Source organism: Pogoniulus pusillus, chromosome 7 (genome assembly GCF_015220805.1).
Source record: "Pogoniulus pusillus isolate bPogPus1 chromosome 7, bPogPus1.pri, whole genome shotgun sequence".
NCBI lineage: Eukaryota > Metazoa > Chordata > Aves > Piciformes > Lybiidae > Pogoniulus > Pogoniulus pusillus.
Window position 1 is genome coordinate 22194176 of NC_087270.1, and position 15870 is coordinate 22210045.

The 15870-nt window shown below is 48.1% G+C and overlaps 1 protein-coding gene across 1 annotated transcript in view; it reads left to right on the forward strand.

The window, feature by feature from the left end:
* Window positions 1–470: 470 nt before the first annotated feature.
* The window catches only part of SLC1A4 (solute carrier family 1 member 4), a 36891-nt gene continuing 21491 nt past the window's right edge, over window positions 471–15870 (forward strand). The window contains exons 1-3 of the mRNA XM_064146195.1: window positions 471–1040; window positions 12699–12741; window positions 14169–14231. Of these exons, the coding sequence (XP_064002265.1) occupies window positions 526–1040; window positions 12699–12741; window positions 14169–14231 (621 nt within the window). The 5' untranslated portion in view covers window positions 471–525. The remainder of the gene's footprint in view (window positions 1041–12698; window positions 12742–14168; window positions 14232–15870) is intronic.

Below are 15870 nucleotides of genomic sequence, written 5' to 3' on the forward strand. Positions count from 1 at the left end.
GGGAAACACGGGACAGAGGCTCCGTATGTGAGCCATGGGGACACTGGGAGGGCGTGTGCGAGCAGTGGGGACAGAGGGGACAGAGGGGGACATGTGTGAGCCGTGGGACAGACACTCCCTGCGTGAACCATGGGCACACTCGTAGGGCATATGCAAGCCGCGGGGACAGAGCGAGGAGGCCACCGGCGAGACATGAGTGAGCCGTGGGGCAGCGGGACGCTGCGGGATCACGCGTTCACCTCAGGGCACGGCGGGGCCCGTGTGCGGGGCGCGGGCGGCCCGGTGGGGGCGCAAGGGGACGTGCGACCCCGGCAGCTGCCATGGCGCTGAGCCGGCACCGGGACCCGGCGCGCCCGGCAGCGGGACGGGGCGGCGGGGCGGGGCGGGGCGGGCAGGCCTGGCCGGGCCGGGCCCTTCCTCCGGGGCGGGGCGGTGGGCCGGCTCTCTCAGTCGTGCGGCGGGCGCCGGCGGCAGGCAGGCGGCCTCGTAGCGGGGAGAGCGTCGCCGCTAGTCGCGGCGGGCAGCATGGAGGCGGCGGCTGGGGAGAAGGCGGGCGGCGGCCGCAACGGCCACGCCGAGGGCCCGGCGGCGGAGCGGGGCGGCGGCGGCCGGCTGAAGGGCTGCCAGGGCTTCCTGCGGCGCAACGTGCTGGTGCTGCTGACGGTGTCGGGGGTGGTGGCCGGCGTGGCGCTGGGGGCTGCCGTGCGCGGCGCGGAACTGGGCCCGGCGCAGGTGGCCTATCTGGCCTTTCCCGGGGAGCTGCTGCTCCGGATGCTGCGGATGGTGATCCTGCCGCTTGTGGTCTGCAGCCTGGTGTCGGGAGCCGCCAGCCTGGACACCCGCTCCCTCGGCCGTCTCGGCGGCATCGCAATCGCTTATTTCCTCGGCACCACGTTGCTGGCCTCCGGCCTCGCCGTCGCCCTGGGCTTCATCGTTCGGCCCGGCGCTGGCGCTTCTGCTCTCAACGCCCCCGGGCTGGGGCTGCCGGGCGCCGTGCCCACCAGCAAGGAGACCGTGGACTCCTTCCTCGACCTCGTCAGGTGAGGCCACCCCGCCCCTCCTCCTGCGTGCCGCCTTTCTTGCCGCCGCCTTAGGATGATGACAGACCCAGCGATGTTGCATGCTGCAGCTGTCGCCCGGGGACCATCCCCCCCCTCCCAACTTCCCTCTCTTCCAACTTACACACGCTCCTTCTCTTGCACCTTCTTCGTCTTCTCATTCTTCTCCGTCTGTTCATCTTTTTTTTCCTCCTTCATGGATCTTTCCTCCCTAGGAGCAAACCATGGGACAAGAGGAAACGGCCTTAAGTTGTCCCAGAGGAGATTTAGCTTGGACATGAGGAAAATTTCTTGCCCTTGAGTATTGTCAAGCCCTGAAGCAGGCTGCCCAGGGCAGTGGTTGGAGCCTTCATTCCTGAAGGGGTTTGAAAGTCATGTACATGTGGTGCCGGGGAACATGGTTTAGTAGTGGCCTGGCAGTGCTGGATGAATGGTTGGACTCGATTTTAAAGGTCTCTAGCAGACCCAAACCGTCCTATGATTCTTAGCTTCTTCCTCCTTTTTCTCTTCCTGGCTGCTCCAGAGGCACTGCTTTCTGCCTTGGAACCTGCAGCCTGGGGCTCTGCCTCTCCTCCCTTTATTCGAAATTTGGGCTGGGTAGCTGTGAGGATGAGTCGAGGCTTGTGCCTGGGCCCCTTTTCAGTCCAGCCTGGAGGCAGAGCAGTTCCTGGGTGCTCGACGTGGCCTTGCCTGGCATCTTCCTCTGCACTGCTGCCTGCCTTTAGTAAACCTGTCTCCCACAGGCAAGGCAGGGCAGCTCTCACGCTGTCCCTCACGCACCTTTTGCTTTTATTCCCCCAGCCGTTACTCGGTCTCCTCACATGGACACTAACCTGCCTCTTAGAGTGCCCTCTCATAGGTGCAGGCAATGGAAATGCAACCCTGTGTTTCCATCGAGGATATACCCTAAACATAGTCTGGCCTGAGGACACCGTGCATGTTCATGAACTTCCCATCCCACCCCTGCGCCTTGCAAAGAGAAGACTTGCATTCTCCCAAACCATCTGGAAGCAGAGCTTCCACTTCTGACCAGGTCATTTGTTTTATCCTTCTTCCTCCTTGCAAACTTGCAAGCTTCACTTTTTTTTTTTCCTTTTTTATCTCTGAGCCCATGACTTGTTGAGATCCATCCAGGTCTAAGCAGGAGAGGAACACTTTCACCAACACACCAAACATCCATTCAGCTTTTTGAGTATCAGACTTCCAATTGCAGTTAATGAATCTGGGTGCATAACCCCAGACTTGAACACCTGGTATGCTTTGTTGTCCTCGGTCTGGCTCTACTGTGCTGTCACACCTGAGTTGTTTTGGGCAGTCACAGAAGTGCCTGGGAAAAGTGGTGGAATAAAGCAAAAAAAGGAGGTGGCAGCAGAGTGGAGAGAGTGATGGTAAGGAAGTTCATATGGGAAGGTGAACAGTTTTGGAGATAGCAGAGATTGTTACCAATATGAAACTGAGGACTTAACCTGTATAACAGCAAAGTTGTGCTCACTACATGCTTTGCTAATTAAAAACCCGAGGGAGGAATTTTTGTGCAGATTGTTTGCTTTTACAAGTTCAGTTTTGCACCTGAGACATTTTTGCTGGGTAAATGAAGGTGGCAGCAAAGATAATAATAGTTTATGAAGGGGGGAAAAATAGCACCAAAACGGCTTTTACAAATCCACATTAATGTCCTTTTCTCCCCCAGAGAGAAATATGTTCCCTTTGGACATAAAGGAATTGTCCTGTTGACAACCACATACTTTGTGTCCTCAGCCCTTCTCTCTTGAGGACCAACAATTAAGGACCTCTCTCAAGAACCAGCAATTGCTGGCAGAGTGTGTTAAGAAGGCACACAACAGTGGGAGTAGGTGGATTGTCTGAGGGTGACTGGAGCATATTTCTGCAAGGAGAGGCTGGAAGGTCTGGAGCTCTTTAGCCTACAGAAGAGCAGATGAGTGGGGATTTTCCCAATTCTTATCAATATCTTAAGGGTCGAGGTCAGGACGATGGGTCTGGGCTTTTTTTCAGTGGTGCCCAGTGATAGGGTAAGAGTCAGTGGGCACAAATGAGAACTTGGGTTTCACATAAGCATAAGGAAGAACTTCTTTACTCTGAGGGTGGCAGAGCACTTGGCCAGGCTGAGAGATTCTGGATTCTCCTCCTGAGACTTTCAAAACCCATCTGGACATGTTCCAGTCCAACCTGATCTAGGCAGGCCTACTCGAGCAGAGAGGTTTGGACTAGATGATCTCCAGAGGTCTCTTACAACCTCTACCATGCTGGAATTTTGTGATTCTGTGACATGGAGTTGAAGCTTAGACAGGTGAAGGAAAATAACAACAAACAAAGACAGTCAGTACAACTAGGATTATTGAGAACATGACAGTAGCTGTGGCTGTTGTAGATGGTGTTTCATTTCTGAGTTGCCATGCAGCAGGGAGTAGGATGTAGCTGAGAAACAGAGCAGGGATGCTCCAATGAGCTTCAGGCTGTGGGTGACATCAGTGAAGCTGAGAGCAAAAAATGGCTTTTGGCTCTTGCCTGTATTTGCATGTGGAGAGTTTGTCTTCAAAGAGGTTATAAGGGTGATGGGGCTGAGTCCTTAATTCCAAAGTGATGCTCATAGTGATGAGAGTTGAGTAAAGCATGTAGGCTGCAGAGTGGGTTCCTTGTAGGGAATGATGGGTCAGGGACTTTTCCCTGGTGCATGTATTAGGGCTACAAATTCAGCTTTTCCTTGGAAGAGAGCTGCTACAACCAATGTTATTGGGCAGTCCCACTGTCACAGCAGTGGAAGCAAAGTGCCGTTCAGGAAAGATAGATTTAGACGTGGCTGTCACTGGGACTCTCAGTCTTAGCACAAAGTCCCTGACAGACCGAGGGCTGGAGTCCCTCTGCCTTTGTTCATTTGATATATAAAAAGGTATGTGAACTATATTTTGCAAATGTGAGTCTTGTGGTTGGAGCATTGATCTTGGTCCCTGCTGAGGTGGAAGGTACCAGAGTAACCTCATCTTCAGTTAATGAAATCTTGAGTCCATAGAGGCTGCAACAGTTGGCTCTCAGTGTGGTCTTGCAGCAGCCTGTCTTTGCTTTTCCTTTTCTCTCTTTTGGCCATGAAACTTTCTATTAGACACAAGAAAATTTGTTTTTCCACTGTGTCACAGTAGTGGCTGTGTCAGTCAAGGCTTTGCTGCTCTGTTTTGTTCAGGTAAAAGGTAAAAATGAGACACAGATGGGTAAAGTCCTCTCACAACACTAAAGCAGATACAAAACATGACCCAAGGAAAAAGCAATGAGGAGGAACTCACAGCTTGTGAGTCAGTATTACCATGGCATCTGCAGGGTTGACACGGGGTGTCCTTTCCCAGGATGCAGATCTCATCTGCTTTTGAGAAGTGTGTTAGTTAATGACAATGGAAAACAGCATCTTTGGTCACAGCAGTGTCTGGAGGCAGGCTTGATTCTTTCTTAGGGTTGTCTGCTTCCAAGTCTGAAGCTGCCACACAAACATGCAGACTTGGCCTCTGGAAAAAAGATTTATCTTGGGCTTTGGTAGCAAATAAGTGATGACTTGCTGGTGAATCAAAAAGCTGCCTCATTTTTGTGTTGTCAATTGGCCATAACCTCCAGGTCTGTTTTGTCTGCCTTTGTCTGGCTGCAGGCACTGGAGCAACCTTTTGGCAAGTGCAGGAGGCAAACTGCCTAGCCAGGGTTTAGGCACAATGTCCTCTGCCCCAGGACAAGCTGTAAGAACAGCAAAGCTGTCCTAAAGGTGCCTTTGAGCCTCACAGCATTGATGCTGGTGGCTTATCTCATCTCTTTGAAGCTCCCTGGAAGATGAGCATGGCTAAGCATAGGGAGAGTCTGCAGCTGAACTCTCACGGGCAGGATATAGCAAGAGTTCGTGAAGTGCTTCTACAGGGCAATGGCCATAAGTGGGGTGTGTTCTGAACTCACAAGTGGGGATCTTGGATCTCCTTAACTCTGTCCTATATCAATAAAGAAAGGCCAGCTTCTCCAGAGCACCCAGTTCAGACTCTTGAGTGCTCTTACTTCACATAGTCTTAGCTGAAGTTGGACCTTGCACCAAGTAGGTGACTGCTGAGTGCCAGCAGAAGATGTGAGGAAGTGAAGAAAATTGTGGGATTTCTGGGTTTGTTCCTTACATATTTATTTGGTGGAGAAGAGCAAGCAAGAGAGGATGAGGAGCTCTTGCCATCTTGGCTGTGAAGTGGTAGTGGAGGAGGTGGCTAGCAGTGCCCACCTGGGTCAGTGACATTGTGGAGAGCCAGCTTGGCTCTGATTGTGCGGGGCATCTAACAAGAGAAAAACAGATGAGGAGAGAGGTGGTGACAAGGAGGTGACTGCAGCCAGCAGCTAACACAGCCCACCTGTAGCCCATGGGAAAAGCAGCTGAAACAGCAGGCTCCAGCATTTTGCAAGAATCTATTGATTTGTTAACACTTTTGATGGGCAATTGTCAAGAGTGTGTGTTTTGATAAGGTCAGAGTTTTGGTTTAGCTCTGATTTATATTTGCTGGTTCAAACAAAATTAAACAGTTCCACAGGAACCTATTGATCCTGTCAGAACTTCCAGCAGCAGGTGATCCTGGCATTTCATTTCAGTGAGGTCAGTGTTTTGCTGTGATTCCTGTGCAAAAGACTGAAGTAGAAATCTCAGTCATCAGAAAGGAACGTTTCAGCAAAATACTTCACAATGTTTTTTGTGTGTGAATTTGGTTTTGTTTTGTTTTGTTTGTAGTAGGGGGCGGGGGGGAAGGTCTGGAACAGGCTTTCTTTGCCCAGTTTTGGGATGAAAACATGTTTTGAAACTGCAGAATTTGCTTTGGGAAGGGAATTCTGTTTTCAGTCCAGCTCTAGCTGTAGCAGTCTGGGAAGGGAAGAAGCATCATCTGCTTTTTACAGGAAGAGTATGCAGAAGTCTAGGTGCCTGCCCCGAGCAGTAAGGTCAGGGTTTCCCAAGCTGCCAGGCGAGTCTGCATAAGCAGTTTAAATTGTATTTCTCCTCACTGCTCCTGTTTGTTCCAGAGGTTACCAGATGTGTGGCCAAAGGGAGTATCTGTGCTGCCATTGGCAAGTCTGTGTGTTGGCTCTGAGCACTTTTGGAGCCAGAAGGCAGGCAGGCATGAGCTTTATCACCATGTTTTTCTGACTAGGCTGCAGAGCAGATAGCTAAGGTGGACGATGGAGCTGGGAGCACTTGTGCAGTGACTCTCACTTGGGCACTGTTTTGGTTGCACTTGTTTCTTATTGCCTTGGTCTTCCCAGTGAGTCACCCAAAAGGCTTGTCTCTGAAAAGAAAGCAAAACTCAACAGCTAGGAGAGAGGAGCAGGTGCCACCTTTGTGGTGATTATAGATAGACCAAGAAGTGGCTGAGGGAAGAGCTGCAGTCACACCGACTCAGGCTAACCACTGGGTGTCAGAGCTGGATGGCTAGCTCTTATGTCTAGGGTGCCCTCAAAAAAGGGAAGTAGTAAATCACAGAAGGCAGGAGCTGGAAGGGACCTCTGGAGATCATGAAGTCCAACTCCCCTGCTAAGATGGGTTCCCTTAAAGAAGGTCACACTGGAGCGCAACTAGGTGGGTTTTGAATGTCTCCAGAGATGGAGACTTCACCGCCTTTCTGGGCAGCCTCTTCCATTGCTGTCACCCTTAAATTAAAGAAGTTTCTCCTTGTGTTAGATGGAACTTCTTACATTTAAGTTTGTGCCCATTCCTCGTTGTCCTGTCACTGGGCACCACTGAGAAAAGCCTGACCCCATCCTTCTGATAGCCACTCTTAAAGTATTTATAAGCATTGATGAGATTCCCCTCCTCAGCTTTCTCTTCCAGATTGAAAAGACCCAATTCTGTCTGTCTTTGCTGAAGGTGTTCTTTGAACCTGAATCCTCTCATAGTGTCTAGGGTCTGCTAACTGTTTTTTGTAGGAAGAAATCAACATCTTCCTTCCTGTGAACTCTTGGGTGCATCTTACTGGGTCCTGTAGATTTATGTATGTTGAGGTTCCTTAAGTGGTCCTGAGCTATCAGAAAGCAGATGACAGCTGTATCAAAAGACGGATGACAAAAATTGTTGTGTGCTATTGAGTGTAAGTCTTGGGACAGAAGGAAAATCAAAAGTGCTGGGGCAGTCCAAACTGGTCTTTGGCAGGCTGGCACAGGTGGCAGTGAAGCTGCTGTCAGTGGACTCCTGCAACTCAAAACACTTCATTGAAAAAAGCAGGAGATAACACAGAAGACTTTTCCTAGGCTTCCTCACAAAAATATGTTTTTCAACAGCAAAGTTTTTGGCCTCAGAAGTGGAATCTTTTTGCAAGAGGAAATGTAAGAATGTAGTATTTTAGGGGGTTGTTCTGCTTGTCTGAATTTCCCTTCATGGTTTTGCTGCCAGAGCAAAGTTGTTTGCAGCGCTCTGGCAAAATCACAGCATCACAGAGTGTATTTTGTTGAAAGAGACCTTCAAGATCATCCTGTCCAAATAGTTGTTGATAATAATCCTTATATGTGCAGTGAAGGAGTTCCTGTGCCATTCTTATCCAGCTGGTGGAAGGATACAGGGAGAGAAAGAGCTGATTTTGCCCTTAATATAAAAACTAAGAAGCATGGGAACTACAACCTCTTTTTGCTTCCTTTACAGCTTCAGGTTTCTGTAGTGATCTGTGACTCCCAGTAGTGGATGCTGCTGCTAAACTAAGATTTCTGTCATAACAAACATAGTGAGACTGTCCTGCAAAATTTGGTTAGCTAATGGTCTCTTCTTGCATGGTGTGAGCAGCCTTTCCCTGGAGGAATGGAGAAAGCTGCACGTATGGAGCTGTGTACGGGATGGAGAGTATTCAGACAGAAAGTACTCACACCCTGAAACTCCTGCCTCTGCTTCTGCTGCTTTCAGGTTCCTGTTTTAAGAGGATCTGATGGGGTGCTTTTCTCAAGCTCAGTGTTGTGGAGGTATGTGGTGGTTTCCCAACTGCCCACCTGCTGCTCCAGCCCCAGGATCTTCGACAGCTGTCTGAGGGATGTCTCTTATTTTCTTGGAGGGGGGTGTCTGCATGACCTGCAGCAGAGATTTTTCTACTTGGTGCTTGGGAAAGGGAGTAAAATCTCTCTGTACCACCTACTGGTGAGGCTTGAATACTGAGTTTAGTCCTGGGCACCACAGTGTAAGAAGGACATTGAGGTCCTGAAGGGTATCCAGAGAAGAGCAGCAGGGCTAGTGGGGGGTTTGGAGGATGTGTTGTATGAGGAGTGGCTGATGGAACTGGGGTTGTATAGTCTGGAAAAGAGAAGGCTAAGGGGAGATCTTACTGTACTCTACAGTTGTCTGAAAGGAGATTGTAGTGAGGCTGGTGTTGGTCTCTTCTCCCAAGTAACTAGAGAAAGGATGAGTGGAGATGGCCTGAAGTTGTGCTAGGGGAGATTTAGGTTGGATATTAGGAAAAATATTTCCCGAGAGAGTGGTCAGGCATTGGAATAGGCTGCCCAGGGAGGTGGTGGAATTACCATCCCTGGAGGCATTCAAGAAACAGATAGAGGTGGCACTTCAGGATATAGTTTGGTGGTCCTGGTAGCTGGGTTATGATTGGACTTGATGATCTTGAAGGTCTTTTCCAACTTGAATGATTCTGTGATTCTGCTTTGCCTTTACACTACAAAGGCAGTTGGGTCCCATTCATGGGTAGCCCATCCCTTTCCATGGAGCTAGGTCCTGGCAGCACTGGGACACCTGAGGGTGCATTCAGCACCATTATCCCCCTCAGCATAATGCCATGGCTGGCTCATCGCATTCTTGCCACATGCAGCAAGTTCCATCTCCCCGTCACCCAGGCTACCTGATCCCACACCCTTGTGCTGGGCTTCTTATCACTCAGACTCAGGGTTTTGTCAGTCGTGTGCTTTTGAGATAGCACTCGTCTGCTTGTGAAAGGTTACCACCTCCTCTGGCACAGGGCACGGCAGCAGCAGGGATGTGGCTGTAAGAACCAGCAACAGCAGTCAGCAATCCCATGATACAACCATGGTGACTTGGAACAGGCTGCCCAGAGAGATTGTGGAGTCTCCATCTCTGAGGCATTCAAACCCTGCCTGGATGTGTTCCTATGTGATTTGCTCTGCATGATCCTACTCTAACAGGGAGCTGGACTAGATGATCTTCAGAAGTCCCTTCCAGCCCTTACTGTCCTGTGATTATTTGTTATTCAAACTCCATGCTCACAGCTGGTGAGGGCTTTTCAAAGCAGGAGGATGTTTGGCCCATGCAGCAAAATCAGTCTTCAGACACCCTTGTTCAGTTTGCATGCCTGGCCCATCAGGTTTCCTGTCTGTTGGCTTACCTGGAGAGGAGAGATGTTCATGCTTCCCTGTGCCACTCCTCTGCTTGGGCTTGGTCACATGCAACAGGGACAGAGCTGGGTCTGGGTTTCTCTGGTGGGTGAACTTTGCCATGCATGATGTGCCAAGCCTGGAGGCTTAAGCACACGGTTAAGTCCAAGCAGGTCACCAACCAGCTTTTGGTGCTTCTCGAGCATGCAGCATCCTGACCTGTATTTTTTTTTTAGGCACCACTGTGGTGTTCTTGCACAAATCTCTCTGGAGGTAAAAACCTGTGGCCAGACCCACTTGTAATTAAAGCTTAATTTAATTCACATGCTGACTGATCTTAGGTGAGCAGTGAGTGTAATATGTGCTGAGTTGGTACCTCTGAGATGAACCATTTATTATCTGGTTGCCTTTTATGCCCTGACACATTTTGTTCTTGAATTTCAGCACTTGAAACAAACAGGAGCAAAATATTATTTTACAAGCTGTACTTAGGCGTACTTAAAAAAGTTGGCCTGAACAAAGCACACAGCTCCTTCTGAGCTGCTGAACTGAGGTCCAATTTTTCCCTTGGTGGATTGTCAAAAATGTGCTTTTCTCTCTTCAGAGTTGAGTCCTGCAACCAGTGTTCCAGTGACAAAAAGAAGTGACTGCTGCATTCTTCCTGTATGCAGCACTGGTGAGGCCACACTTTGAGTAGAGGGTTCAGTTTTGGGGCTCTCACTGCAAGGAAGACATTGAGGTGCCTAAGTGTGTCCAGAGAAGGGAACTGAGGTTGATTAGTCTGGAGAAAAGGAGGCTGAGGGGAGACCTCCTCATTCTCTACAACTCCCTGAAAAGAGGTTGGATCCAGATGGATGTTTGTCTCTTCTTGTTGCCCCAGGGGAGATTTAGGCTGCATAATAGAAAAAGCTTGGTTGAAAGGGTTCTCAAAGACTGGAACAGGCTCTCAGGGAGGTGGTTGAATCCCCACCCCGGGAGGTGTTTCAGAGAGGCTGCGATATGGTGCTGAGGGACATGGTTTACCACCAGACTTAGTAGAGTTAGACAATGGTCGGAGTTGATGATCTTGAAGGTCTCCTCCAACCAAAATGATTTTGTGAATCTGTGCTCCTCTTCGAATAACTTCAGTGCACTTGAACCAAGAGCCTGCCCCTTGCCTTGCTGTTGCAGGGCTGCTGGCATCACCCAAGTACATGCTTGGAGTTAAGTTAGTGTTTAATTACTGAGGCCCATGTTGGACATACTGTGTAAATTACAGTGAGCTTGGTTTCTTGGCCACATTTTAACGCTGGAGAAACATACTGTTTAGGCTTTAAGATTGCTTCTTTTGGCTTTGCTTCACCAAGATGGTTGATTTTATTTTTTCACCCTTTTTTTTTTCATCTCTTTGCTCCTTCAAAATCCATTCAGGTTGTTTTGGTTTTGTTTTTGGTTGTGGTTTTTTTTTTCCTTTTTTTAAGAAGTAATCATCCTGCTATGAAATGCTGAAAAGAAATATCCTGATTTTTTCCCACAGCATGTTTTCTTTCTTCTTTTTGAATTGAAACTGCACTGATCTGGCCCCTTTGTATATGTGATGTTTTACTCCTGATAAAGTAGGTTTGCTTTTTTCTTTCCATGAGGTTTTTATCCACCAGAGAGTTCCAGCTGTGCAGGAACTGGTGAATAGTAGCTGTTCCATTGATCTTATTTGCCCAGTTCTTAAGCATCTTTGCAGAGTTACAGCTCTCTGCTCTCCTTTGAGACAGCTCTTTTGTCAGATTCTGAGGAGGAAAAAGTTGTGGTTGGGTAGAGGTAGGCGATGGTTAGGCTTGATGATCTTAAAGGTCTTTTCCAAATGAAATGACTGTAGGATTTTGTGATAATTTCATGCTCAGAACATAGACTCCAGAAGCCAAATTGTTCTTAGAGTGATTTGGCTTTTGCAGTTGCCTCCTAACACACTTGTAATGCCACAGAGAGAAAGGCTGAAGTAGTTCACAGCAGCCACTTGTTTGATGAAGGTCTGTGAACTTTATTTACATTGCTGTCAAGGCTGTGGGAAAACTCTCACTGTGCAGCAGGATAACGGAGCTATGCAATGGAAAAGACCAAAGTCCTTTACTGTGCCACATTGTAATCTCCCTCTTGCTTTCAAAGGTTTGACTTTGCTGCTCTGTTTCATGCTTTCCATGCCATTCATGGAATGATCCCAACTGAAAAAGCCTGGTTTAAAATCCTGCTGGCCAGGGTAACTATGGCATAGACTGGTGGGGGGAAGTTTGCAAGGCACAACCTGAAGCTGGCTGAGGCTTCCTGGGAGCAGCACAAGAAGCAAAGGATGGGGAGCAACTACCCAGATGGACACAGTTAACTGGCTCTGGGTAGGGTATTTTCTTTTCCTACCGCAGGATCTGCCATGCCTTTGTGAAGCATTTGACTGGCAATGCTTTCAGTTTGTACCCCTAGCCTTCCTTCTTTCACCAGCTAGGCTCCTGTCGTGAGCCCAGAGATTGCCTTGTATTCCTGCTGTGAAAAAAGCTGCCATTTGGTGTGGGAAGCCTGAGCTCCTTGCCCACCATGAGGGGGAAAAGAACTGTAGCATTAAAATAGCTACAAAATAAATATTTTTCCTTACATGGTCCTTCTTTTTCCTATCCTTCTTGCTCCACAGATGCACACATAGATTGGATGCCCAGTACAGGCACATGTCTCGTTGCATGCTGTTGGCCCGTCTGCACAAACCTGATGCTGGATGAAAACACTACTAAAATCAGATGTTGCAGCTTTGCCCCCACTTTCATCTGTGCTATTTAATCACTTGTGGACAGCTCTGGCCCTTGAGATTGTTCTGCTTCACCGTGGTGTTGAAGGGTTAATCTTTGCTCTTAAGTGGATTTTGCTGATTGGATTGTCCTTCATGTTGATGCTGTGAGCAAAGCATAATCACATGAGTAATGTAAAAAATCTGCCTGACCCTGAAGCCCAAAATCTGTTGCTGTAGCTGGTGTGGCTAGGCCAGTTTCTGTAGCCGCTGGCTGATGGGTTGGAGAGCTGGCATCATGTCTGATTGCCTCTGGTGTCCCAAATGGTTAGATGCAGTAGGCAAGCAGGGGCCTTTTTATGTGAAGGAAGCTGGCATTCGGCCCTCTGCAAACGTAACAAGACATCTGCTGGGTGCTGCTTGGCTGTCTTCTGTAGTGTGGAAGCTCACTGATCGCAACAGGCTCACCTTTGCAAAAGGAATTCTGTTGCTGAGAGTCAAGCACCTTGCTGTGCTCCTTGCAGAAGCTTGTACAATAAACCCTTTGCTTTCTTGTTTGTGTTTTACAGGAACCTATTTCCTTCGAATCTCGTTGCTGCAGCTTTCCAAACGGTAAGATGTGTCTGAGCCTGGGACGTGAGCCTCAGTGACAGACAAAGCAGCTGCTTTTCTGTGAAGAAAGATGAGAAAGTCGGTGTAGAAAACCCCCAAATTAATTTGCTTGGGACTTTCCAAAGCACCTGATGCCATCAGATGCACAACTTGCATGGCAAATGCTTTGATTTTGAAAAAGACTTCTCAAACAAAAGCATAATTTGTAGGTTGTGTTTTGTACCTCCCCCCAAAATGGTCTTTAAGCCTTTGTGCTTTGGGTACCACGTTGGGCAGCAGTGGCAGCTCTGCTCTGTGCTAGTCTGCTTGCCCCTTTGCAGGAGCTAGCTGGGAAACCCTGGGGTGCATAGCTTGAAGCTGATCTAAGAACAGACAAGGCTGAAGACTTTTAGAATAAAATCGTAGAACCATTTTGGTTGAATGAGACATTTAACCTTCAACCTTCAACCTAAGACCACAATGGACATTAAACTGTGTCTCGTAGTAGTGCCGTGGCCACATGTTTCTTGAACACTTCCAGGGATGATGGCTTCACTCTCCCATGTTGCCTAATACTTTTGTTCAGTGTTCCCCATTGTGTGCCTTGCTGGATTAATTGCTGAGTCTGGCTTCTGTTATGGCAGAGGACTCTAAAGTGTGGCAGGCTCCCTGGTACCAGAACGGACTATGGTTTCAAATGATGGAAAGGAGCTGTAGGGCTCCAAGATTTTGATATAGTAGTTACTGATAATTTTAAATGCTGAGATAGGCACTGTTGAAGCAGATAATGGATGCCTCCCTGCAGCCTCCCTGAAAGGAGGCTGGAGTGAGGTGGGCGTTGGTCTCTTCTCCTTAGTAACATGTGATAGGAGGAGAGGAAATAGTTTTAGGTTGGAGATTAGAAGAACCTTCTTGACTGAAAGGTTTCTCAACCACTGGTAAAGTCTGCAACCAAAATGATTCTGAGAATATTGTTGCAGGGCATAGTGATTCTTTGTTACAGGTGCAGAATAATAGTTTTTGCCTGCATGGTCTTCTGTGGGTTTGCTTTTATGTCAAACTCTTTGAATCAAAAGCTGTTTTCAGTGTGTGTATCATACAGCACGAGTCAACATGCCACTAACAAGGACAGGAGCAGTCCAAAAATACTATTACTTGGGTTCTGTATGTTCAGATGAGATGGAGAAGTTCGTGTCCCCTGCACTGCTGTGGTCACAGGCAATTGACAAATACACAAAGTTTTCTGTCTTCTATTTTGTGTCTTACAAAACCCACGAGCCCAAAGAAGTGCCCTGCTTTTGTGAGGTGCCTAGTTTATTAATCCAAGCAAACTGCTGCCCTGGATTGTAGGTATTTTGCTGACACTTTGAGTGCCAGCCTCACATGTTGGTGATTCCATCAGCAAACATTGTGATTTTTGTCTCTTTTATTTCTCTTCTCACCTGCAGTATGCAACAGAGTATAAGATGCTGCTCAGAAACACTACCTCTGGAAATGTCACGTGGGAAAAGGTAAGGTCACCGCTTCAGTTTTTACCCAAACCTTTGTCAGCTGCCATACGTAACTACTTGGCAGTCTTTAATCCCTTCCAGAAGCCATTGGTAAGATGGAAGTCACTTTCTTTGCCTGGAACTGAGACACACACTTTGGCCATATGAATTGCCCACAGCCACGCAAGAAAGCTGTGATGGACAGGAGACTCTTGAGACCTTATTTTTAGGCCATACTTTCTTAAACTTGGTCTCACTTGATCTAAGGTTCTCTTAGTCACTCTGCTTAATGTTTCCAAATAGCTTTCTGCAGATGTGGAATTAGATAGCCACCAGGTTGGCTGAGTATTTCCCTTAAACCTTACTTTGCATTAGCAGTTTGGAGAGAATGAGCTTTTCTCCACTGCCCAAGCTTCTGTTTTAAAAAGCAAAGAGGTCGATTGAGAATTATTTTTCTCTTGTTGCCGTCTTGCAAGCAGTAAGAAGTGATCTGAAGGAGTGAAAGATTAGGGACAGAACGTTACAAATAGGCTACTATTGCAATTATGTCAGAAAGAAAATTAGTTTGGAGTTGTAACTGAGGGTCTATATGTAGTTGGGAGGACTTCTGGAGATGCTCTGTATCTTGTTGGGTGGCATTTCTCCAGGGGGCTGTGAAACATCTTTGCAATTGGAGAGAGCCAGCGTGTTGCAGGTCCAGCAGTAAATTCAAGTGTCTTACAGGCAGTGTGCTGTGGAACAGACCCAGCTTGCCATGTGTCTCCTCAACTCCAAATGAGGCATCTCATGTGCTTTTTGAGAGGACAAGTCTGAGACTGGAAATTACTGCTTAGAAATATCTAAAGGGCAATTGCCCAGAGAGGTTGTGGAGCCTCTAGAAAAGACCTATCTGGATGTGTTCTTGTGTCACCTGCCCAACATAATCCTGCTTTGGCAAAGATGTTGGATTCAATCTTCTTGGGTCCCTTCCAACCCCTACCATGATTGTGTGATGGTGCTTGTCTCTTCTCAGTGGTGTCCAGTGGCAGGACAAGGGGCAATGGGTGTGAACTGGAAACACAGGAGGTTCAATGCAAACATAAGGAAAGCATTCTTCCCTTTAAGGGTGGCAGACCACAGGAGCACGCTGCCCAGGGAAGTTGTGGAGTCTCCATCCCTGGAGGCATTCCAAAGATGCCTGAGCATGTTCCTGTGTGACTGTAGGTGACCGTGCTCTAGCCTCACTTGGTTGGCCTCCAAGTGATCTTCACAGGTCCCTTCCAGCCTTACCATGTTGTCATTCTGTGAAGTAACTTTCAGGGTTATTTTCTGTTTCTGACTATCTGAGATCAATATTGGATGTTGGCTCACTGTGTTTTTACTGATTTGACTGCCTGCAGGGCAAGAAACTAGTAATGTTTGTGTTCGTCATGGAAGGCTTGCTCACCAGTTTGTAAAACTATTGAGGAAAAAGCAGTCTGTGCTCACCCAGAGGGACTCTGAGCAGAGGAAGTGCTGCCCTCATTGCCTTCTCCCTAGCACACATGATGCATGAGCAGGTGATGCAGAACAGCGTTTTTGAACTCTGCTTTCAGCTGAACTTTCACCAGCCTTGCAGGGAGGCTTACAGGTAACTCTGGCACAAGAACTGGGCAGGGGAGAAGTCAGCCCTTGCCTGGAA